Source organism: Pseudoliparis swirei, chromosome 4, assembly GCF_029220125.1.
Source record: "Pseudoliparis swirei isolate HS2019 ecotype Mariana Trench chromosome 4, NWPU_hadal_v1, whole genome shotgun sequence".
In the NCBI taxonomy this organism is placed as follows: Eukaryota; Metazoa; Chordata; class Actinopteri; order Perciformes; family Liparidae; genus Pseudoliparis; species Pseudoliparis swirei.
This window is the reverse complement of record NC_079391.1, coordinates 30,802,838-30,828,635: the sequence shown is the minus strand read 5'-3', so window position 1 is coordinate 30,828,635 and position 25,798 is coordinate 30,802,838. Positions and strand designations below refer to the sequence as shown.

General features: G+C 45.6%; 1 protein-coding gene across 3 annotated transcripts; it reads left to right on the top strand.

Annotated features, from left to right (window-relative positions):
• Positions 1-1,316: 1,316 nt before the first annotated feature.
• chst1 (carbohydrate (keratan sulfate Gal-6) sulfotransferase 1) lies at positions 1,317-25,798 on the top strand. 3 transcript variants are annotated; one of them, XR_008831512.1, is made up of 3 exons: positions 1,317-1,804; positions 2,365-2,490; positions 25,394-25,798. XR_008831512.1 is itself a non-coding variant. In XM_056413444.1 (3 exons), exon 3 carries the CDS (start codon positions 3,642-3,644, stop codon positions 4,911-4,913), a length of 1,272 nt encoding a protein of 423 aa, XP_056269419.1. In that variant the 5' UTR covers positions 1,317-1,804; positions 2,365-2,490; positions 3,596-3,641; the 3' UTR covers positions 4,914-5,034. The 3 variants fall into 3 exon arrangements, 1 of the variants encoding a protein (XP_056269419.1); XR_008831511.1 differs by lacking the exon at positions 25,394-25,798 and adding an exon at positions 23,869-24,510; XM_056413444.1 differs by lacking the exon at positions 25,394-25,798 and adding an exon at positions 3,596-5,034.

Sequence of the window (25,798 nt, the reverse complement as noted above, 5' to 3'; positions counted from 1 at the left end):
CAGAGAACACGTTCAAAGAACAACGAAATTGAATAGCAGTCCCCTCGACGTCTCTTTTGAGATTCCTCTGGGAGATATTTTAAATCTGGAAAACCTTGTATTGACAATCTATCGAGTGTTAGAAAAGAGAAACTCTAGAAAATATAGCCGAAAAGAAGAAAAAAAGGAACGTTTAGATCCATGCAACCGTTGTGTCTCCAACGTCTTCATTGATATATATTTATATATATTTCAGGAGGTGTGATTTATTCAACAATAGCACGGCCATTTTATTCCATTGCCGAAATCTACCCGATGATGTCATGACGGTGGATGTAAACCCTTATTAATAATATTGGCGTATCTATAAAACATTAATACAATTATGAGCTGTTCGTAAAAAAATAAAATCATAAATATTTCACAAAAGATGCCTTGTTAGAACGCGGTAACAAACTCTATCATGTGTTCGAGCAGCCGGACCTAAACCCTTTAACAGGTGTGTGCTCCACACAGTTATAGACGTGGTGGGTGTCACTTACTTATCCTCCTCCTCCTCCTCCTCCTCCCTCATTCTCTTAACTTTTATATATTTTTTTAGTCTTCAGACACACTTTAGCTATATCCTGTTCATTATCTGCCACCCACTCCTGTACCGGTTAGCGAGGGCTTTGCAGAACCACTGAGCCCGAGGCGGTACTGCTGATGTGACGGGTTCACACAATAAGAAAAGATTATTCCACTATGTATATATACATATATATAAATATATAAATATATGTATATGAATAAATAAATATGAATAAATAATATAAAATAATATATATATGAGCGTGAGACTGAGGATGATGATGATGTGTGTGTGAGTGTCATGGTAAAAAATGCACAACCATATTATGCATATCTATGTGCAAACTTCATTTGCATCATTTACGAAGACACCTACTGGCAACGCCCTCTTGTTGCTTCATATGCACTGAAAGTAAAGAGGAGACAGGTCGACACCTCTGGTCTCACTTTGGGTGTCATGGAAACGGTGAAAAGGCCTCCGAACACCAAGAGATAACCTGTTGCTGTGCACATAAAGGTGTGTGTGTGTGTGTGTGTGTGTGTGTGTGTGTGTGTGTGTGATACACTATTCTGAACCACTGACTGCAGAAGCATGCTGGCTGTTGTAACTCAGAGAGAGAGAGAGAGAGAGAGAGAGAGAGAGAGAGAGAGAGAGAGAGAGAAGGGGGAGGAGCCTGTGCTGGTCCAGACAGTCGGTCCTTGTTTAGCTGTCGCTCTACCTCACACACTCTCAGCCTCTGCGCATCATTTTAAAAAGGGGAGCCCTGCTGTCGCCTATTTCTATTCCTCCTCTTCCTCCTCCTCCTCCTCTCCGACCGGCTGCTCGACAATAACACCACCGGCTCCAGCGTGTGTCCACCACTTTTTATTTTGTATTTTTTTATATATAATCTCTATTTGTTTTCTCCTCTTTTGATTTTGGCGTCCGAAGCTCCACCAAAAAAAAAAAGAAAAAAGAAGAGGAAGAAGAAGAAGAAAAAGAAGAAGCGTTTCAACTTCAAACCGACTCGCGCCCTCCGGTACATGGGAAAATACGGCTCCGCCAGGCGCATTTATTCTCTCCAACCGGAGAGGTGGAAAAACGTTTGAGGACTTAAAAAAAGAAGAAGACCACCCCCCCGACCCCCCCTCCTCTCCTCACCTCCATCCCTCCACCCGCGAAAAAACCCCACCAAAACAAACCCCGCCGCGCTCCGTGGACGCAGCAGCGCACCATGAGAACACCACCTCCTCCTCCACCACCTCCACCACCAAGGTACAGCGGGATCACCGCGACGCATCCGCTCCATCATCGGCGTGCTCCATCACATTCACGCGGGGAGGAGGAGGAGGGGAGGGGGGCTGTTTTTATTATTTATTTGTCTTACATCGTGCTTATAACACTTTGCGCGATGCGTTTTATTTGCGGGGGGGGGGGGGGGGGGATCTGCGTCGCCGGGAGATAGACCTCCTGCTCGGGAAGCCGAAGCCGGTGTCCCCCCCCCCCCCACACACACACACACACACAGACACACACACCCGCCGCAGCAGCAGCAACAGAGAGGGCTTTGCTTTTGCTTTTATTTCACTATAATTTGGGGGATGAGAAGAACGGCGTCTCTCTCTCTCTCTCTCTCTCTCAGCACGAGTTGCTGTCAGTATTTGGTGTTGTAAAGCCATAATCATCACCCCCCCCCCTCCAGCCCCTCTTCACACCAACAAGAGTAGGAGGAGAATTTAGATTGTGAATCTGCTTTCAAAAAAAAAACGGTCTGTGTATTTTATTAATATATTTTCTTCTTCTTCTTCTTCTTCTTCTTCTTCTTCTCTCCTCAGATGTTATTTACGATAGCCTCGATCCACGCCGCGTTGGAGTCAGAGGAGATACCCCCGGATGCGTCGCTTCTCTCCGGACCTCACGCGTCTCCTCGTGCGTGCTCTTCGGAAGTGACGATGACGATGGTGAGCATCAAGGCGTGTGACACTAAAGTGTTGTTTCGGGGGGGGGGGATATCTAAAATAGTATTCTCACTCCTTAAAACAAAAACAAAACCCGAACTCTACACTTGCAGCATCGTTTCCCCTTGACGTGACATTGGACGCTTTTAAACTATTTGTTTGTGGCGTTTTGTTCCCCTTGATGAACAAGTGGGCCACGGCGCGGGGCCCCGGCGCTCCAATCAGGCCAAACAAGGTCCTTGAGTTAGACGCAGACATGTTGGAGGAGACAGCCAGAGGCTGGATGTATGGGGTGCTACTGCAGCACAGGCTGTGGGATCGTGTACTTCAAGTAATCGGCGCCTCTAATAATGATTATATGTTATGCGCTTGGGGTTTTTTAACCCGTAAAAGCATGCTACTGGAGAGACGAGCAGAACATTCAATGTAATATTGACGGAGAAGCATTGGAAGAAAAAAAAAGAGAAAAGAAGAATTCTTCCATTTTTAGATACGGTGTCCAGCCTGTTGTCGTGTGTCGGACTGCTGTCGGCTTGTTGGCAGTCGGTGGGAGCCGATTGGACAGGAACCAAAAGTTAGAGCGCTCCTCTTTATCAATTTCCAAAAATTAGGCTGTGGCAAATGAAGGCGCGACGGGAGACAAATTGAATGATGAAGTCACCCTCCGACTCGTGGGCCACAGCGATCTCTATTAAGGGCTGCTCGTCTTCTTCTTCTTCTTCTTCTTCTTCTTCTTCTTCTTCTTCTTCTGCATACAGTACCATCTTCAACGCGAGTGCCCGAAAGTGAATGAAAATCAGTTTTGTCCCCTGGAATCATAAATAAATTACCGCCTTCATATTCAACCCGCTGGTGACTCACCCCCTCGATTCTAAAAATCAATCACATTTCACGTGGCCCCGCCCCTTAATTGGCATATTCCAATGAGATTACGCGGTAACGGTCCTCTCTCTCTCCGCTGCGCTGTGTCCAAGCGTCGTTTCAGGACCGGGAGGGATGGAAACAATCGAGTAAGACGTTCGAGAACTGTGTGACCCCCCAGAGGGCCGAATGAAATAACGAATGCGCTCATTTCCACGGAATAAAAAGAGACGTGTTTTGTTCACAGGGAGGAGCTGGCGTGGGCCGCTGTGTCTAAATGAAGAGGTTCAGCCATGCAATGTTCCTGGAAGGCAGTGATTCTACTGGCCTTGGCCTCCATCGCCATCCAGTACACGGCCATCCGGACGCTCACCTCCAAGCCTTTCCAGCTGTGCCCGTTGCCCAGCCCCCAGAACTGTGGTCTCGGGGGCCAGGAGACCGAACCCCCCTTTGAGCGGGCGGGCTGCGACGACTACCCGTACTTCTCTGTCAACGCCACGCGCAAGACGCACATCCTGGTGCTGGCCACCACCCGCAGCGGCTCCTCCTTCGTGGGCCAGCTGCTCAACCAGCACCAGGAGGTGTTCTACCTGTTCGAGCCGCTGTACCACGTCCAGACCACGCTGATCCCGCGCCTGTCGCACAGCCGCAACGCCGCCGACCGCCGCGTGATGCTGGGCGCCAGCCGGGACCTCCTGCGCAGCCTGTACGGCTGCGACCTCTACTTCCTGGAGAGCTACATCAAACCCACGCCCGCCAACCACACCACGGACCGGCTGTTCCGCCGCGGCGCCAGCCGGGCGCTGTGCCAGCAGCCCGTGTGCGACGCCTTCGGCCCGGCCGACGCCGACGTCGAGGAAGGGGACTGCGTGAAGAAGTGCGCCGCCCTGAACATGACCTCGGCGACGGAGGCGTGCCGCGAGAAGCGCCACGTGGCCATCAAGGTCGTCCGGGTGCCGGAGATCGGAGACCTGCGCGCCTTGGTGGAGGACCCGCGGCTGAACATCAAGGTGATCCAGCTGGTCCGGGACCCGCGGGGCATCCTGTCGTCGCGCATCGAGACGTTCAGGGACACGTATCGCCTGTGGCGGATCTGGAGGGCGACGGGGCGACGTCCCTACAATCTGGACTCGAGTCAGCTCACGGTGGTTTGTGAGGACTTCCTCAGCTCCGTGTCCACCGGTCTCAGCCACCCCTATTGGCTGAAAGGGAAATACATGTTGGTGCGCTACGAGGATTTGGCCAGGAACCCGCTCCTCAAGACCAAGGAGATCTACGACTTCCTGGGGTTGCCTTTGGATAGAAACGTGGAAGACTGGATACACGCCAACACCAGGGGAAGCAGCGAGCCCTCGGCCAAACACAAGTTCGGCACGGTGAGGGACTCGGCGGCGAACGCCGAGAGCTGGCGCCTCAAACTGTCTCACGACATGGTCGAGTACACGCAGACCGTGTGTCACAAGGTGCTCCACCAGCTGGGATACAAGGCGGTGAAATCGGCCGAGGAACTGAAGAACATGTCCCTCTCGCTGGTGCAGGACAAAACTTTTGTACCCTTTTTGTAACAAAGATAGTTCTCTAATGACTATTTTTGATATATTTATAACTGTCGCCTTATGATTTCCCTCCGCGTCGGTCTTCGTTTCTGTACTTTTTGGGGTTTCTTGAAGAATTTGCACTAAAGATTTTGAACTCTTTTCTCTTCTATTCTTCTTAAGACCTTTCTCTACTGCTTTTGGAGGGGAGGTCTGTCTCCCTGAGCCTCTTGTCCCTTTCCTCAATCTCTCCTCAGTCAATGTCCTCTCCTCTCTCTGCACTCTCTACACTCGTCTCTGTCATTCTCCCTATGAAGTTCTCTCGATGACACCCAACTGATCATGCTCAACTGATCTTCAAACTTCTTTGGCCCTCCTCAATCATCTACATCTCAGATCTCACTCTCTCAGTGATGTCTGATCACCACCTGAAGATCAACCTCAGAGATCATCCCCAGGGAACTGCCCAGGGAAAGGCTGACACCCTCACACTCCTGACTACCGACTTCAACAGCTCCTATCACCTTCAGGAGACCTGTGCCACACCCACCGGGGTGCTCTGAAACCAACTGTGAGGGCGACCTGACCGCTGCTCTGGCCAGCCATGCTGCACAATGCACGACAACATCCCTTCGCCAACATCTCTTTATACACCCTTCTTACTCAGAAGGCGGCGAGTCTCTGATCCACTCTGACTACTGCAACTCCTCCTGGCTGGTCTCTCTCCTCCTGCCATCCCCACTAAGGCCATCCCCTCCAGGCTGCAGCTCGCTATCCTCATCCGACCTGTCTTCAGCCCAGCCTCCAGCACCTCACCCCTCCCCCGCCTCCTCCGCCTCCTCATCTACTGTGGCTGCTCGCTCCGCTGCTGGTCTGGTGCTGTTGCGGGGGCCCCGCGGGGGCGCGGATATGGTCTGGCCCCGTCACGGGCACGCCACCCGCACACCCACACCGTCCGCACGCTCTGCAACAGCGCCAACAACCAACCTCCGCCTGCACAACGAGCTAATCATAAAGACTGTTTGTTTGCTGTCCTGGCTCCTCAGTGGCCACTGACATCAGGACCACAGCAGACAGGAATCAACTCTTCTTTCCGTCCGAGACTCAAAACATCTTTCCGCTTTTATATATATCTGGAAAACAGATTTAGCAAGATTCACACTTAGATAGATAGCACTTATGGTACTTTTTTTTGTAGTTCGACTTGTGGAAATGTTACTTACTGTTTATTTGTTTGTTCTTAGTTTGTACTCTAGGTTGAAATGCACTTATTGTAAGTCGCTTTGGATAAAAGCGTCTGCTAAATGACATGTAATAATGTAATGTAATGAATGCACCGAGGGAACCGCCCCCCCCCCCCCCCCCATTGTTACAGAACAGCACACTTTAAAGACACAGAGTAATCAAACAAGCGAGTTTACAAAATGTCTTCATTATTTAGTTATATTTTCGTGAATAGAAGCTTCAGAATACAAGGCGCCGTCTTCACGAATTGTCCTGTACAAAAGAAAAGTTGCCCTTCGAGAAACTGGGAGGGGTCGCGGTGGAGCCGCCATGTTTCTTTTGAACCCGCGACGGGGAAAACATTCGGACCGTACGAGCCCGACTGTGTAATAAATAGTGAACGTCGCAGTCAACCTTTACCACGGTGGCATTTCTATCCGCGTGGGAAGAGGAAGAGATACTTCTGACAGACGGCCGCGCTCGCAAGGGATAATTGCCGACGATTAATAGGCTCTCGAGTTAAAAGGGGCAGAATCCCACCGGAGGTCGCGAGCGTTTCACCGGAGGATTTACAACCATCTGTGACGGCCAAACGCATCATAATGGGAGATAATGTCAAAATTTTTAATCGCTGTAGGTGTTTAGAGAATACACCTCAATTGTCCAACATGATTACGCCATTATAGACGTGGATGTAGACACAATATAGGTCCTGATTCAAGTAGACGCCGAAGCTCTCCGACGAAATGTGTTTTTTTGTTTGTTTTATTTATGACTTTTCTTTTAATTTCTCTTGTTTGAATTTGTTGTCCATTTTTTCTGAATCATTCACAGTGTGAAATGAACATGGCCTTTTGTCTCGGATTAAAAATTGTGAAAGATATCGTCGTCCAGTGGTGGTATGACATCGACAGGGAAACAGGAACAAAAAGGATTTCCTTGTTTTTATGTCACCAGATAATCAGGGAAGGTATTAAATAAAAGAAAACTCAACGAAATATCTCTTTAACGGTTCATATTGGATCTATGTTCATCCTCCACATGAAAGATTCATAACCCAGGAAGACGTGTCTTTGTGGAACACGTTGCACGAAGATATTTATTATTTATTAATAAGATGAGTGTATCAAGAAGAATCCCCTGATCGTTGAAGTATTAGGGTGGAAGGTCACGGATGAAAAGACAAACAGCGAGGCTCGGTCAGTGGCACCAAGCCGCTTTTATGAGTATTATGTTTCCCGCGGGACACGAACAGAGGTTCTCCCGGTGAAAGTCCTGGGTTCGTTCGTCTCTTCTAGAGATTCGAAGTCTCGCCGAGTTCGTCCACGTTACCTTCGCTGCAAAAATAGTCTGTAAATTTAATTTTGGACTGTAAAGCGACGTCGTAGCAGCGACCTCACGACAGCTTCGATGTCTGGATCGGTAACGTGTCACAGACATGGGGGGGGGAAAAGTAAATGTGTATTTCCTACTAGATTCTTTCTGTTTCTATTTCAAAATAGAAGCGCTCCCGCTTCTTTCTGCCGATATTTGCAAGACATCGTTGTGGAAAACAAAATGATTTGTGTAAATTCTCCGGAAATTAATTAATTAAGTAAGTACCGACTTACCGAGTACCGGGTATTTTCTTATCACATAAAAAGGAGCTCACGCTTCTTAAACACCTCTCCTTCTGTAAAATAAATATCTATCACGTTTGTACGCCACAGTTATGTGTCCTCCTTTTTTTATGTTTCAGCCTACTCCTTTAAAAAGTAACGCTGAACACACTGGACGGTGGTGGCTGACAAACTGGCTTCAAAATTCACAATTTCCTCAACTCAAGCCCAAAGTCAAATTGAAAAAAATTGCCAATGTTCCGGTTTTGTTGTTGTTGTTGCGACGGTCAGTTTGCCAAACTGTCTTGAGGTCAGTGTGCGGACGACGCGATCGCCTCTGCACCGCCTTCCAGAACCTACCCCCGCTACTGCAGCGGCTTAAATTGAGCGTCGGGTTCGCTTTAAGTAGCACAGGAACAGTCACACGGCAATATGATGACGCTAAATGCATTTTTCTTTGGTCCATCTTTATATTCGGTCGATTTGGCTTTCTTTACATTCCTGACGTTGAGCGTTCCTCCAGTGGCAACGCTGCAGGTATCGACGTGGAGCCGCACGCGTCCCTTCATTTCCATACAATGACCACTTGTTTACCCATAAGATATATACAGCCTGTGAATGGCTCATCAGTATTGGTGACCGGATGTCCATTGAGATGCAGAGCACAAACCTTTGATCCTCCTCTGTGCCGAGGCTGGAGGCAATCTCTCTCTCTCTCTGCCTCCATCATCCACCTCTTTCTTTTCTTACCGAGATCTCAGGGGATTGTCCCTTTTTGCTTCGGCGCTCACTCTCTGTTTTTCACTTTACCTTAAAATCTTTTGGATGTGCTTGGCATACTTTGAAAAGTGCAACCGAAAAGAAAAAAAACGGAGAAAATGCTGCAAAGCTGGGAGTGAACATGCATAAAAGGTGGAGGTGGACTTATTTGCCCCCCCCCCCCCCCGTCGGGAGAGAGTGTGAGATTAGAAGATCGGCACTTTTCTCCCGTCTGTGTTCTTTGCGAAGCAACGACGAGCAGCTGCAGGTTAGCTTAGCTCAGCACACACGGTCTGGGAACACTCGGATCCCATTGGACGTTTAAAGAGAACGGGGCGCAGCGCTGGGCCGTGAAACCAAAATGTTGCCTGGACCTTCTGCCGACTTTCCAAATCTATACGGGCCGTAGTGCAAGAACACTACGTGAACATGAGTCGCGATTCAGCTGCTCGGGCATTTTACAACTTTGAGGAGTGACTGATGTAAATGACTGCTACTCAAGTCAGGGGTCACATACATGTTGATGGATTTCCAGGACTTTTCCTCGACTTTAACCTTTTAAGAAATAAGCTTTTTTTAGGCCTCTGCTCTGAAAAGTGCATACCCAAACTAAAAAGGCTGTATCTCTGCAACCACTAGGGCTATTTGAATCATTTTTACATTTGTACCTTTTTACACATTTTTTTCTTTTATTCAGATGTGTAAATATCAGTATATATGTGACTGAGTAAGAGTAAATGAAGATGGCACACAGAAAAAATATTAAAATGTCAGGTCCGAATTGAAAAAAAGCACTTTCAGGATGATTTATATGTTTGGAATGAGGCAGTTGAAAGGTTTAAAACTCTCACAAATCATATTACAATATGTTAACATTCTCCCTGCAAAGTTTGACATTGAAAAAGTGAAGCAGAACAAAGTTAGAGTGCTTTTAGTACAAAAACCTCTCTAAAATGTCCATCACCAAACATTTTGTGAAATCTCGGTGCATATACGTGAAAAAGTGAGAAAGGGTCGTATTCAAACTAAAAATGAGAATTCCAAAGCATACAGTATCTAACCTTAAATGACACGAATGAATGAGAGACAATAGTTTGATTAAAAGAATTAACATTTATCTCTTTTCAGTTAAGGTGCGTTCACTTGCAACGCGAAAAATGTGCGAGTATCAAAGAGCCGGCTTATATTTTGAGCGTCGTTCTTTTAAAAGCATATTCATTATTTAAAACTCAGCGTGAATGCACAATATGAATATAACACATTTCCATGACTTTTCCAAAACTTTGGGGATTCCCCCCCCCCCCCCCCAAGAACTTTTCCAGGCCTGGAATTTTCCATGACCGTACGGACCTGGAAAATGTTTCGCTGCTGGTGGCTAGCTCCGTCACCTCAAAGGAAAGAGGGGCCTGGGTTTGGTTCCTTCTGTGTGGAGTTTGCATGTTCTCCGATGGTTCCCTCCTGGGTTCTCCGGCTTCCTGCAGTTAATTGGACTCTAGATTGCCCGCAGGCCAGGGTCGACTGGCTGCCTGTCTGTGGATGTGCCCCGCGACACACTAGTGACCCGTCAATGGCGAACCCAGCCGGGATCGGATATGCGGTTCGGATAATGGAACGAAAAAAAACCCAAGTTATTTTTGTCCCAGTGGCATTAACGGGACATAGTCGTTAATTCCACTTCCAAATTGGATTCAAACCCGGCGCTCTTCCTGTGGGGCTTTGGTGGAACAGCTCGCTCGTGGTTTAAAAGCTGACTATTGAACACGTTGCAGCTCGTCCTGTGTGAAATCTAAAGCATCAGGATTGCCTATTTACACTGTGACTTTTTATTTTCCCGTCTTCATTCTACCTCCAAGCTTCATATTTACCGTGCGAGCCAAACGGAGAGTGGTTATCATCAACCTTCTCGTCTCACTCTCCTCGCCGCCATATAAAAATCGACTCAGCGTACGTCCCCAAACATTTTTTTTTTTACTCGTCTGCAAAAATTCTTATGCGCGCCGAGCTTTGCCGCCTCTTTCGGTTTCAGAATAAGATAATGATGTCCACGTGCTGGTGGAACGGTTCCAAGCTTTTGTAGGACAGTCTTTTTAGTTTGTCACCTGTGCAGCGACAGTAAATCTCTCTTTATGGCCTTTAATGGCTTCGGAGAGAGTCCATCAGCAACTCTCCGGCCTCTGAAAAGCTGAAACTGGATTGTGTTTTCGCTGTGTCATTTATACCTCGGTTATTCATTGCGACTGACCCGGCTGAACGGGCACTTTATTTTTTAAACTGAAGCTCTCAATTAAGCAGGGTTCATTCACAAGTTGACCAATAGGTCTTCAGGCCTTTAAACCACATTTTCTGGACCAAACGTATTATAAAATCGTGGTGTATACCCGGGTATAACCTCAAATGAGACACAATAGTTTGATTAAAAGAATAAATATTCATATTCTTTAAATCAAAACTGCGTAAATGAACAATAATATAACAAACTACCATGACTTTCCCAAAACTTTTGGAATTAAATTTTTTTCGAGGACTTTTTCAGGCCTGGAAATATATATATTTTTTATTACATGACTTTTAATAAACTGACCCCGTGGGACCGCACGACGGAGCGGAACCATATGTCCGCTTTTTACTGAGCCGACGGAACACATCAAGGCAGCTGCAAAAAAAAAACTACGATACGCGGAGAAAAATATCGGCTAGCTGAACAAATCGTGGGAACCGCGGCACTGAAACGCGTCGGTGTCACCGAGGCGATGACCGGATACGTTATGCAAGCGTTCCCGCGGCCTCGTCCGCTCGACCACCTCCACCTCCGTGGAACACTCCGGGCGGCCCGGGTGATTCAATCAGCCAACCCGCCGCCGCGCCGCTGTTAGCTAGCGCCCAGCCGTGCAATCAGAAGCATTTATGTGAAAATCACGAGATCGTTTTTTGTTCTTTTTTCTTTTACTTTCTCTACAGTTTGTCCAAGTTGTCATTTGATTGCTGGTGAAATGGCAGTGGTGCTGGTGTGTATGTGTGTGTGTGTGTATGTGGGGTAGGTGGAGAGGCGAGCTGGAGCGTTGCTCGGAGCGATATGAGCAGCGTAATAAAGCCGTCAGCAGGTCAGCATCAGAGAGGCGTAGCAACCGGGTCATTATGTCGCCGTGTTGGATATCCAGAGCGCCGTGATTTTTAATGGGCAGAGCAGCTTTGAAATCAGATTTAAAAAATTTAAATATTCTCTGTATTACCCGGAATGATAACTGTTTCATCGTTTCATATTACAGTTTTTGTGATTCGGTTGGATTTCCAATCGCTTTAATGGAAAATGTGGAGAAAGTATCCAGAATAATAAACACATAAAGTCCCAGCCCCTCCCTAAGGAAAATATACTTCCTAATATTAAAATCCATCTCTGCCAACAAGTCTTCCTAAATGCTACGCCGTTCCTTTAAGACGTGCTCCTGAAGCATTTCCAAGCCTCTTATGAATATGAAACATCCTATTAAGTAATATGGTCATTGAATGAATTACTTCTTCTTTTCCCCCCCCCCACTAGTTAATATTTTAAAGCATTAAAATCTTCTAGGGGATATTTTTTGAATAAGATGTGAAAATGTCTGTCGCTGAAATGCTCCGGGCCACAGCTGCAACTGGCAAGCATAGGTTACTCAGTCTGTCTCTCTCATTACACACAGAGACACACACACACACACACACGATCCATTCCCCCCGTGGCGATGTGGGTATAGGTGAGCGAGGCCATGTGTGTGTGTGTGTGTGTGTGTGGCGTCGGTCAGGCCGCTGAGCGCGAATTACGTCACTGTGGTCAGCTGTGGCTCTTTCTCCCTCCGGCTGGCCTGAAAAACTGAGAAAACATTAACACACACACACAAGCTAACAAGTATGAGCAGTCATGAGCTAAAAAACAAACACAAAAATGAAGCTGTGAGAGAGGGAACAGAGAAAACGTGGAAATACCTCAATTACGCATGACGCAGACTAAATGCCGTTCGAGTATCTGCATCATACGACGGGCACGAATCCTCTTAAAACTCATGAGTACAGGCACAATTGTTTCTCCCAGACACCGAGTCTGTAAAGTCTGAGCTCTGATGGCGTTGTGATGGAGCGTTGAATTGAAAAAGGCAGTGATGCCGGTTCTGAACAATATTATTTCATGCTAAACCGTAGTCACGTAATGGATTTGTCATCATCATACTACCCCCCCTTACATCTACACATTGGATAAAGAGGGCATTTATGATAAATCCTAACGGAGATAAGCACTTTGTTTTGCGGATCTGCAAGCAGATACTTTTTCCAATTAATTTCAGTACCTCATCGCCGTGTCAATGCACTTGAAATGCTTTCGGCGCATCTCCTGGAGAAAAAAAAACTGCTTGAAGTGGTAAACAGGGTTCTTACACATTTTGACCAATGGATTTCCATGACTTTTCCATGACTTTTCCATGACTTTAAACCAAATTTCCATGAACAAAATGAAATCTCGGTATAAACATGAACAATTTAGAAAATGCTGCGTATTGAGAGCGTACGCCGGCTTATATTTTGAGCGTCTTTCTTTAAAAAACATATTAATTATTTCAAACTCGGTGTAAATGAACATGTGATTATAACAACATGAATTTTCCAAAACTTTTATGATTTAAGTTTTTTCCATGACTTTTCCAGACCTGGAAATGACCATTTTAAAATTCCATGACTTTTCCAGGTTTTCCATGACCGTACGAACCCTGGGTAAAGAAGTAAATAACAATGACAACACCACATTTATACATTCAAACCAATAATAATTATAAACCTGCTATTTCGCGATCGATTTTGAAGTGTCTCTTCGGGTCTGTGCCAATGCCCTTTGGAAGTGCTTGCAGGCTGATGCTAGTTCCACTACTCAAGAGGGTAATAAGCGAAATCTCCCCACACCTGAAAAAGGATTATCCTTCCGAAGAGGGAGCTCCCGAGATTTACGAGGCCGAAGACACTTTCCACGGTAGCGCTGTGGGTCAAAGTTCATCGGCGTTCCTTATGCCGTCGATGCAGCTCACACCGTTGTGTAATCTGCATAAAAATAAAATATCGGACCCATCTTAACAAAAAAGAACACAGGTCTGACTTTTTTCGGGCCGCCTACGAGCGTTTGAAGACCTATTTATAGTCGACATTGAATGAAAATCGTTTTATTCAACAGTCGGGCAACCTCTCGGGCCTTGAGGCGGTTTCAAATTACACTTGATATAAACAAATAAAAAATCCACTCAAATCTGTTTGTGAGAACTTCCCTCATTTGATATTTACAGATACCTTCTTCCACTAAGTAACTACCCGAGGTCTCCGCCAAGTGAAATGGTGTAAAATATGAATATTTCTTGATGGATAAACACCACCCTGTAGATAAAATAGTATTTTATTTTCCATACATACTCCAGAGAGTTCCGAAACGTGCTTTTCCGGTCCATTCATTTGAGTGAATCCTCATTAATTCGTTCTACAGAATCTAAAGGGAATTCGAGAGGGCTCACAGTGGTTATTATCATACGGAGACCTTGGTGAGATCGCCTGATGAACGTAGTAATCTCTCTTATGGCGAGTATAGAAGCAAGGCACGCGTTGCTCTCGGGTTTCATCCGAATGTACTCGTTTTCATTGGCTTTCAATCAAAAGATTTTTGTCTCGCGAAGGTCAGACGTGTCGGAAATCGCAGACCTTACATATCTAAATAGATCATATGTCGGTGTCATCAGCTTCGACGAGCCGAGGGCGACCGTCAACCGCGGGGGTCACGGATCGAGTGAGGCAAGAGCTCCAGAGCAGAGGGACAAGACAGGACTCCAGGTCAATGAAACCAAAACTCACTCTTTACTGAGACAAAAGGGCCAACACAAAAAACTCAGGTCAGCGGCAGGTACAAAGACGGTAATCCAGACGGGAACAAAGAGACTCAGGGAGACGGAACTAAAGACAACAATCCAACAGCAGACAAGGGACCGACAGGTCAAATATACAGGGGGGAAAACAGGTGTACGGAGACACTAACGAGAGTGGCTGAGGGCAGGTGAAGAGAATGAAACTATCAGGGACAGGAAGTGCAGGGAAATAGAGGACACAAGATACATCGACTTCAAAATAAGACAGGAAGCAAGACTCCGGATCGTGACAGACTTTTCCCGTGTGCCGTAGGTTTGACGTTGAGAGAACATTGCTTTCTTTTCTCATGCCACGATATTTATGTGCGCCCAGCACCAGCCTCAGGTGGACGCACGGAAAGCATATGTTGTGTATTAAAAAGACCCAAAATGAACAGACATTATTCTGTACGTGAGCAGTTGATCAGTCACCGTATCCACTGTATTTGTTTCAACTATCTGGAGGACACACCACACTATGTGGTCAGCTTGGTCAATTATTTCTGCTAGTTATGGTCACACACATTCACGAGAATAATTGCTGAGATCTGGGAACACAGAGACATTGACAATAAAAAGTCTGACGACTTTTCAGAAAACTGGCTGAATATAAACAGACCAAAAATTCGAGTAAATCAGGAAGTTTCTCCATTAACGGATCAACAGACATTTATTGTCATTTTTGTTTACTACCAATTATTCAGACTTTCCATTCAGAGAATGTCAAATTAAAATGAAATCGGCATATTAATCTCTTTGCACGAAATGATGAGTGTTATTTATGCGGCTACATCCTAAAAAAAATGCTAACTTTATATTAATTTCAGCTAGTTCATGAATATAACATAAGCAGCCAGTATCCTAATGTGATTGTTATCCACCAACATACCCTCAAGTGTAGAGGAACATCCATATCCTAAATGTATCAGAGGAGATCCAATGAATGCATGTTATTTGTGATGGAGTGAACCAATTTCCTCTCTTTAAGTTATTCGACCATAAAGCTGCTGTCACATTGTTTTGTTTCTTTCCCCAAAAGCAGCGAGCGCTCTGTGACTCAATACTTCAGAAGATTTTGCGATGATGAATAACAGCTTCGCCACCTTTCGATTAACCAAAGGGAGCAGATGACGCTAAAGCTCGAGAGGGAACGACACACATCTGCGTAACATATGGCGCTCCGATCCTGGGAGAGCAGCCGGGAAACGGATCAAGTGAGTGAACCAGAAAAGAGGCTTGTGTACGATTTGATGTACTTAAGTTGGGGGATAGTTTATATTTCGCTGGCAAATTGTTGCCATGGGAATACCCAGAGCTCATCGGTGAACAGAAGACTCTTGAGACATGCTGGCTTGAGTAAAAGAGAATTAATACCTGCCTGTTGCGTGCTGCACATCCACGTTAGCTGGTGTGTGTTTAGTGGGACGCTCAGAGCATAAAGTTATAAGTATTGGTTGGATATCAGTGAAATGTGTTTAATCATGTGTTGGTGACCTGCTTATATTAAAAAGGTGCTTCTATGTTTAAGGGATTGGGTCTCCGTGACTCCGCGGGGCCGGCAGCCATGTTGAGCTAACGGTGTTGAGCTAACGATGCCAACAACACACACACAAAGGGAGAGTGACTTCATTATCGGCGACATTATGCGAATATACCTTTACATATAAAGTAGTTTAATGATAAATGAATGCTCTGTCAAAGTAAGCGCAAGTTATCACACGTTTGTCACTCACGTTAGCTTGCGCACGGCAGTCCTGCGTTAGCTTGACCCATCCATCCACCCCGACATCCTCCCTTGTTACATTACGTCACCCGACTTCCTCCTTTTGCTCCCGGCATAATCACCACGGACACTAACGGGCCGACGTTTAACTCTGTCTCTGTCATGTGTGGTCACGGTTGTCGCAGCGAGAGAGGACCCAAACGCCGACAATACTGCAAAAACCAATCTTTACTCCAACAAACCAGAACAGGACGACAAACACGCGGACCAAACAGTACGAAGCCACAATGGGAATGAGACAAACAGGGTTTACATACACAGGCAAGGTGAGAGGATTGGACAACGAGACACAGGTGGACACAATGAGGGCGGGACCAGCAATCACACAGAAGGAAATAATCAGGAACAGGGCAGACAATCACAGGGAGACAGACGACACAAGGACTTCTAAACAACACAAAACTAGACACAAACTCCAGATCATGACAGTACCCCCCCCTCAAGGGACGAATTCCAGACGGCCAAGCGTTCCACAAGGGTGGGTGGAGGGGAGCCGGAGGAGGGTCCAAGGCTGCAGAAGCAGTCCGGGGGGCGGGCCGCAGGACAATAACCAGGCTGAGGGGCGCGCTCTGGAGGGCGGGCCGGAGGACATGAGCGGGGAGCTAGGGGACCGGGCTCAGGAGAGGAAGTCCCAGGGGTACCGGGGTCTGGGGATGGGGGCTCTGTGGGACCAGGCGACGAGACATGGGGAACCGGGGCTGGACGGGACGGTTCACGGGGAACCGGGGATGGACGGGACGGAACCCGGGGAACTGTGACTGACCGGGACGGAGGCGGGATGGGGAGAACCGGGGCCGGGCGGAACGGAGGCGGAACACCGGGGACAGGAGCCGGCGACGGAACACCGGGGACCGGAACATCGGGGGCTGGAACCGGCGACGGAACACCGGGGACTAGAACCAGAACATCGGGGGCTGGAGGCGGCGGCGGAACTCCGGGGACCGGAACCGGAACATCGTGGACTGGAACCGGTGACGGAACACCGGGGACTGGAACCGGAACATCGGGGACTGGAACCGGTGACGGAACACCGGGGACTGGAACCGGAACATCGTGGACTGGAACCGGTGATGGAACTCCGGGGACTGGAACCTCGGGGGCTGGAATATCGGGGGCTGGAGGCGGAACACCGGGGACTGGAACCAGAACATCGTGGACCGGAGCCGGTGACGGAACACCGGGGACTGGAACCAGAACATCGTGGACCGGAGCCGGTGACGGAACACCGGGGACTGGAACCAGAACATCGTGGACCGGAGCCGGTGACAGAACACCGGGGACTCGAACCGGAACATCGTGGACTGGAACCGGTGATGGAACTCCGGCGACTGGAACCTCGGGGGCTGGAGCCGGTGACGGAACACCGGGGACTGGAACCGGAACATCAGGGACAGGAACCGCCAACACTGACTGCAGGGCCCGGAGGGACTCCCACATCTCCTCAAGAAGTACATCAGCATAAGCTGGCCAGGCAGGAACCGTGCAGCGGAAACTGCAGAAACTGGATCTTGCAGAGTCCATAATCTGGGGTTTGAAGGCTGGGTCCATTATTGGTGGCTTCGTTCTGTCATGTGTGGTCACGGTTGTCGCAGCGAGAGAGGACCCAAACGCCGACAATACTGCAAAAACCAATCTTTACTCCAACAAACCAGAACAGGACGACAAACAGTACGAAGCCACAATGGGAATGAGACAAACAGGGTTTACATACACAGGCAAGGTGAGAGGATTGGACAACGAGACACAGGTGGACACAATGAGGGCGGGACCAGCAATCACACAGAAGGAAACAATCAGGAACAGGGCAGACAATCACAGGGAGACAGACGACACAAGGACTTCTAAACAACACAAAACTAGACACAAACTCCAGATCATGACAGTCTCGTTGTTTTCGTATACGGGCGATGAGGCGTGTGAATGGATGGAAACGGCCTCCTGAACCTACGAACATGCGAAGCGTGCCCCTTCTAACGACACACGGCATTCACCACTGACGGCCATTCAATCGGCTGACAACATTGAAAGCGAGTGACCCGGAAGACAAAAAACAAAACAAAAACAAAGACATATTTTCTCTCGCACATCTCCCTTCCCTCTCCGCGTCGTGGATATCTTGTTAAGAGTGGAGCTGTGACTCAACTCTTGACACACAGGTGTCGAATCCTTGAAATGCAGGGATCGTGTATGCCCGCCGGCAGTGTGTGTGTGTGTGTGTGTGTGTGTGTGCAGGAGCCGCGCACACAACCCCCGACTGTGTGTGTGTGTGTGCACGTGCGCCGAGATGCAACATACATTTTAGGTTCATGCACGTTCACACACACTTGCTTACGCACAGAAATAGAGCTTGAGGCGGTCTGTGCGGGACCTTTTTTTTTTGGGGAGCCAAACCTTGATTGCCTCATTCTCTGGGAATTTCACCCCCGAGTTGATTTCTTGTGAAATATATGTAGGATTCATTTATTTTATCCATCTCCGCCTTGATATTCATTTATTTTAAAACTGCTGTTTAACGTTTCTCAATAACTGCATTATTATACAGTTACATAAAAGCTATCTTTCTCTCAAAGTTAAATATGTTATGTCCGTGTCAGAGGGGGGGGGGGATAGTATATTGTTCCTCTGTTGATAGAGAACTGCCCCGCACTATTAAATCATTGAGCTGTGCAGCCACTCGTTTATACCGTCCACAAATCTAGAGCACTTCTTACCACATGCTCGATGAAATGCCAGGAATGATCCGCTCCGTAATGCCCAGGTACCGGTGTCTCACACAGGGCGGCGGATGAATCAAAGGTGGAATTTCAATAATATTCCGCTTTTTTTCCACAGATGCCATCACCCAGAGTTCCTCCATACTCCGATCAATTTGCCGTGGCTGATCTATTGGCAAACACGGAGAGGGGATTTGGCAGAAAAAGGCTTTTTTTGGGGGGGTGGGGGCTGTTTTTAGGTCATTCACAGAAACAGCTGTAGCAGCTGATATATTTAGAAACTCCATACAGAGGAACAGAAGCTCCTCCACTGGCAGTGATTGCGGGGAATGGTGTCAAATTAAACGTGATCGTTCTGACGTTGGGAGAATAAATTACATCGAGGATCAGCCTTGTGATTAAAGCGGCGTTGGCTTTTAATGTTATTGAAACTACCATTAATTACTTAATAATATCCTTATCCATGACTAGTCCATGATACATATAATCAGATAGGAGTGGTCGTGGCTCTGGAGGGAGGGCGGTCAACCCCTAATTAGAAGAGCAGTCAGTATGAATGTGGATGGCTTGCTAAGTGGTCCCTAAGAGGGGAAAGGTGCCATATGAATGCAGTTTGTTTAGAAATAATTACATTTTCTGCAACTTTATTTTTCTGTTTCACAACATTTTTACATATTTCCATGTAAATATTGCAGTTTTTCACTTTGTTTTACGAGTCAATTTGCATATACAGATTTTTAGAATCAAAACATGACCATTTTTCAAAAATTATCAAATACTACAATAATATAATGTTGCTGGCGACATCATTCTATCAACATTTCGCGGCATAGAATACACATTAATCATAGTATTCTGCAGCTTTCGTGACTGCTGGAGCTTCCGAGTTTTAATAGAGAAAAAAAAGAAGAAGCTTGCGGAGCCTTAGGTGATTTTATTTTTTGTGAAACTACTTTTTCCAGTGTCAAGAATGAACTGTCAAACTCAAACTATAAAGGCGGATTGATCTATCGCCTGGGGGCTTAATCACCGTTTGGATTCAGCCGTGGGACAAGATAGGAGATTATGATCGATAGGCCCACGGGATCCGAAAGGATGGGTGAAGGATTCAAGAAGAAGAAGAAGAAGAAGAAGAAGAAGAAGAAGAAGAACGGCTCGTGATTTTGGAATTGGCAAAAAAAGATGAAAAACTGTAAGAATTTGTTGGTTCTATAATTGTCAAAAAAAACAAAACAATGCCATGCTGTGTAATATGGCTCATTTGTTGCATCCAGTTGAATTCCTGGCGACTGTATCCTGGATAATCTGGATTGGAGCAGAAAGGCGTGACTAATACCGCAACACAGTGAGACGCAGTACTCTAGAAATAGAGAGATTAGTGAATGACTCATTTGAAACAGAAAGAAGGGACCTGATCATCGGTGGGATTTTTGTAAAAGAAGCTGCTCTGTATGTCTCTCTGTAATCTCTTTAGCATGTTTCAAGGCGAAATACATGATTTTAAAACAAAACAATAATGCTATGGTGTAAAAACAAAGCATGCTGAGGTTCAGAGAGTCCTTTCAGGTCGGTGTGTCTTCTGTTGATCCGTTCCCTTCACAGCTTCTTTCTTTTATAGTTACTGCTTCTCCCCTTTCTTCATTGCTTCTCCGGTTTACACAGAGAATAATCAACAGAGGAAAGCACTTTCCAGGGAGAGAAAAACACATTATTAATCCAATGGTTACCAACCAAGAAGGCATAACTGTTTTGGTTGTGCAAAGCCGAAGCGAAACATCCTGCTTCATGGTGTACAATAATTGAAAGTTCATATCTATAATTACAGAGAACAGAGTACTTAATACTTTTCACCAGAAGGACCACAGTAAGTGTCAAATCAGCGAAGCACTCGAGAGTCACTTTGGAGGACACAGTGACAAATAACTTGCTTTCTGAGAGAAGGAGTCATTCAAATTAAAAAGTATTTTTAAAGTAATTACCTTACGAGCCACTAGTCAGATACCCCGAGAACTCGTGGGTCGTCTTTAAACGGAAAATAAGTCCGGGCTGGTCTCATCCAGCATTAGCAATACCTTACCTACAACAACAACAAAACGCTGTCATCAGTAGACTTCTTTAACTTCCTTAATCGCCAACGAGGAAGTTTCAAAGACCGCAGAAGCCCTCCTGAGTGGAGGTGCATGTGGCCGATAAACAGCGATCTTTTAACCACGTACTTTCATCACGTACTTTTTTTCAACTTACTTTTTTCACGGAATCTTTTCACGTACTTTTGTCACGTAATTCTTTCACGTACTTTTGTCATGTACTGTTTTCACGTCATTTTTTCAAGTCATTTTGTCACATAGTCAAATACTTTTTTCGCGGAATTTGTTCACTTATTTTTTCACGTTCTTTTGTCACATAGTCACATACTTTATTAACATACTTTTGTCACATACTTTTGTCATGTACTCTTTTCACGTAGCTTTGTCATGTACTTTTTACACGTAATTTTCCACATACTTTTTTCACGTAATTTTGTCATGTACTTTTGTCACGTAATTTGTTCACGTACTTTTGTCATGTACTGTTTTCACGTAGCTTTGTCATGTACTTTTTACACGTAATTTTCCACATACTTTTTACACGTAATTTTTCACATACTTTTTACACGTAATTTTGTCAAATTAAGATAATGCAGAAATAACATTGCAGGGAACATTTTATCGAATGTATACTAACGGTTGAGTGATGATTTTGTTACCCCGACAAAATGAAGTCCATGTTGAATGGCTTCACACGGGCATCGGTGTCCCAAGTTAAAGTCCTGTGTTCGTTCCATCCATTCACCGCCACCTCCTCGTCCATGTGGACTATAAACACCATCACATGGCGTCCTTAGAGATGGCCCTTCACGTCCTGGCTCAGGATGACGTGGGTGGTACATGAATTCAGCGCATTATTCATTGTAGGTTTGCTTTAGGTGGAGCCGGCAAATGCCTGAGTTGTTGATTTAAATCCAAATTGACATTCTGACTGCATTTCCTGTTTGTATTTCCTCATCAAACTAAATCGTTCAAGGCCAACAGGGCCAGAGGTGTGTGTTTTTTCTTTCTCTCTGATAGCACGGACAAAATGCAGCATCAACCATATACTTTAGTCAATACATGCCGGTACCTCAGGAAGTTCTAGTTATTGCTCTCATAATCATTTTCTGTATTGGTCTGAGCAGCTGGTAGTTAGAATGTCAGTATGCACCTTATTTCCTCTTTTAAAAAGCAGGAACACCGTGTATCAAAGAGCACATCGGTGTAAAATGCTCCAGTGAAGCGCATTCAGATTCAAATTCAGTGTGAAAGAAATACCTCGCCCTTATTATCTGACTGATTGCACACGGTTATCGTCTTAATTAAATTCAGGGAAAAATCCTACCAGAAAATTTCGAAATATTCCCATTAATGTATTCTTGACAAGAGGGTGAAAGAGGGTCGTCATAGAAATCTGACAAAAGAGTTACAGTCGGGGAACTCGGAGACAGATTGCCTCAAAGGCAAAAAAGCAGGGGTGGGGGGGGAGGAAGAGGGGGGGGTGAATGATGCATCACATGACCTTCGGGATTCAGTGACCCGGGCAACATTTGTTTCTCAGCTTGAAAGTGACCACTTGCAGCAATCATCAGGGCGCGGGAGACATCTGTGGTATTGTTTTCATCATAGAGGGCATTAGGAGACATTGTGTGTGTGTGTGTGTGTGTGTGTGAGCTTCTCGTGGTATTGCCAACGCTCTGCATGCATGTGAACCGTTCTCCCCTCCAGCCACCTTCTGCTCTCTTAATTGCAGCATGACCGCAATTCACGGTTCAACGATCGTGTCTTCAGTTTGAACATTTCCTGACTTCAAAAAAAATAATTATGTAATACATTTTAAAAAAAGAAAGTCTTTCCCATCTTAACTTTCAGCAGAGAGATGAACATCGCTTGATTGCCGCTTTGGTTGGCACTGCGTTTGCCTCCAGAGATTACTGTGTGTGTGTGTGTGTGTGTGTGTGTGTGTGGGGGGGGGGGGTCTTTTTCTGCTGATCTCTTCAGGCATAACCTGCCACATCGACTTAACGGATCAATTCACACCTCGCAGGTGCACCAGATGGGTATCACGTTGACTTTAAATGTCGAAGCTGGTTTGTATGTGACAAGCAAAAATACAATTTTTAAACAGCAATATAGATGAATAGATACACAATAAATATAAATAAATACATTCCATACACTTTCTTCTTTTTTGAACGTAACACTGTATTAAATGCGGTAGAAATGAAACACAAAAGAAGGCGTTAACTTTGAAACAAACTAACTTTTATAAATGTTTGAATTGAATGTAAGTGGTTTGTTGAAGCAGATGTGGATGTGCTCTAAACCGGCCTTATGTTTAATGGTCGTCAGGGGCAACTGTTTTGGACGCAACAACAATTATTGCATTGGAAGTCTTTGATTAAGAAATTACGCAACTTCTCACAGGATTTATTACCACCGTGTAAACAAAAGTTTATGTTTTCAATCGCTAGTTTCAATCATTTTTCAGCTAAACTGCAACAGTTTCTCCCGTCACTTCTGGTTGCAAAAAAAAACCAAGATGGCGACGGCCAAAAACCAAGATGGCGACGGCCGAAATCCAAAATGGCGATGGCCAATCTGGAGATTGTGATGGTTGTGTGTGTCACCAAAACATCTGAACTCTGACGCTTCCCACAAGCAACGCTGGTTTTCTTGAAGACATGAAGACCACGACCGTAACCACGTGTTTATTATCTTAACCAAGATAATGAATAAAAAGGTACCGGTTACTGTATGTGCTTTCTCCCCTCCTGCCTTTCTTTCTTTCTTCTTCTTCTTCTTCTTTAGGGTTTAAATGGCGGATCGCAACCAAATTACAAACATGCATACCGCCACCTACTGTACCGGGGTGTGCACGTGTAATAATGTTCTTACCCTCCCCAACTCCATCCTTTGTTCCACGCCCTAGGCCCGTTTCCCGCCTTTCCTTCTCTCTCCCTCCCCCTCGTTTTCTCTTCAGGCGCCAATGAGCTGATTGGTTTGTCATGCAGCTCCTGGGCCCGTCATAACGGAGGAAGCCTGATGTGTTCAGGCTCTTCCGTTTGGTTCTCACCCTGATGCTGTTACGGTGTGAAGGGTAGTGGTGGGAGATTGAGGCCAGTAAGTGAGTTTGGGGTCCACTTTTATATTTATACATTCCTCTATAGACATTAGATTTATTGGTCTGTATTTGTTTTGGTAAAGAAATGCTCAGAGCAGCGTGTGAAGCTATTTTGTTCGTATTGTTTTCAGAGGGAGTTCGCCGGGACGAGTTTCGTTAAGACGTAACTAGTCCCCCAAACGTCACATGACGAGATGCCATTTAAACCTAAATCCCAAATCAAGCTAAACTTAGCGCAGCTGTGTCAAACCAGAGAACACATTTGTAACAATTTTGTGAATTATTTTTAGAGTCAACCGTACTGATTTAATGAGGAGCATTTAAAAAAAATGTATGCATTGACCTGAACTAAAAATCCTTGCTTTAAAAAAAAAAAAAACATTATTATTTCCACTTGTAGGGGCTTCTCATTGGCTCAGAATACTTAGAATACTAATGGGCTCAGAATACTAATTAGTCTCAATCAACTTGGTACAACTTGCTATAATAGCTTAATTTAATCATTACAATAGCACTCGGCCATATTTAATAAATCTTTTAGTCACATCAAGACCTTTTCTTTTTTTTAGGTACTTGCTGCTGAAAAACTGAAAACTGTTTTTATTAGTAAAGCGTTTTTTGAAACCAAAATGCTTTTCTACGATGTCCCTGAACCCTGCACCACATTGATAACTGACAAAAAGGGATCATGGCGGCCTGTTTGCTTTTATTCCGACTCTTATTTTTGGAAACACGTCGTTTTAAAAATGAATATCTTGAGTATTTGGCCTGAGTTTTCTTTTTTTTTGCATGACAGTGAGGTCTCTTGGGAGTCCGGACATGGAGAGTGAGCGGCGATCTCCTCAGGTGATATTCAGGGCACATCTCGCCACGGACACACGGGGAATTGGATGTCCCTGCAGAGCCGGGGGGGGGGGGGGGCTGCCTGTTGCCCGGCTTCGACCCTTTTCCACCACCTCCCATCACTCTTTTGGAGCTCGAGACCCCCTCCGCCCATCCTCCTCGGCCGAGGTCTGCCCCCGGGGAAGAGCTCACCACGCCAAGGACTTATCTTCCCCGGAGAAGTGGAGCAGCAACACAGATCGACAGAATGAGAGAAGAACTGGAACCCTCATTTGATTGCTTCTAATTGTGTTCTTGGTTTTTCATCCCTCACGTGTCATCCCATTTCTCATTTATTTCATTTTTCAAAGTTTAAACTCGGTTCCTATTGAATTCCCATCATAAAGGTTCCTTTTTTTAAATCAAGACTGTCCTCTCTTTCCCTCTTTGTCTCTCTCTCTCTTCATATTTGGGGTAATAAGTCATTTTCTTTCCACATTTTTTTTTTCAGAACTGGATTGGAAAGCCCATGCTGTGCAATTGGAGAGGGACATAAAAATAGCTTAGCATGTCAGCAGGGGTTTATGATGGCCTCCTTCCCTCAGAGAACTTCTATTACTTCCTTGTACAATGGAATGATGGCGCATCAAGTCCCATTAGCGTGTTCAAAAAAAGGATATTTCTCTCCGAGTGTTTCAATCAACTTGGTACAACTTGCTATAATAGCTTAATTTAATCGTTACAATAGCACTTAGCCATATTTAATAAATCTTTTAGTCAGATCAAAAAAAAAAATTTTTTAGGGACTTGCAAATCATGATAAGACCGAGCTTGACTTATTTCCGTGTGACCTCAATGTTACGTTCACTTCCGTTTCCAAGGGACAGATCCTGTGAGTGATTATGTCCACATCCTG

What these genes read in the sequence shown, in the direction of transcription:
- chst1 (XM_056413444.1), top strand. Translation starts at nt 3,642, where the DNA reads ATGCAATGTTCCTGGAAGGCAGTGATTCTACTGGCCTTGGCCTCCATC.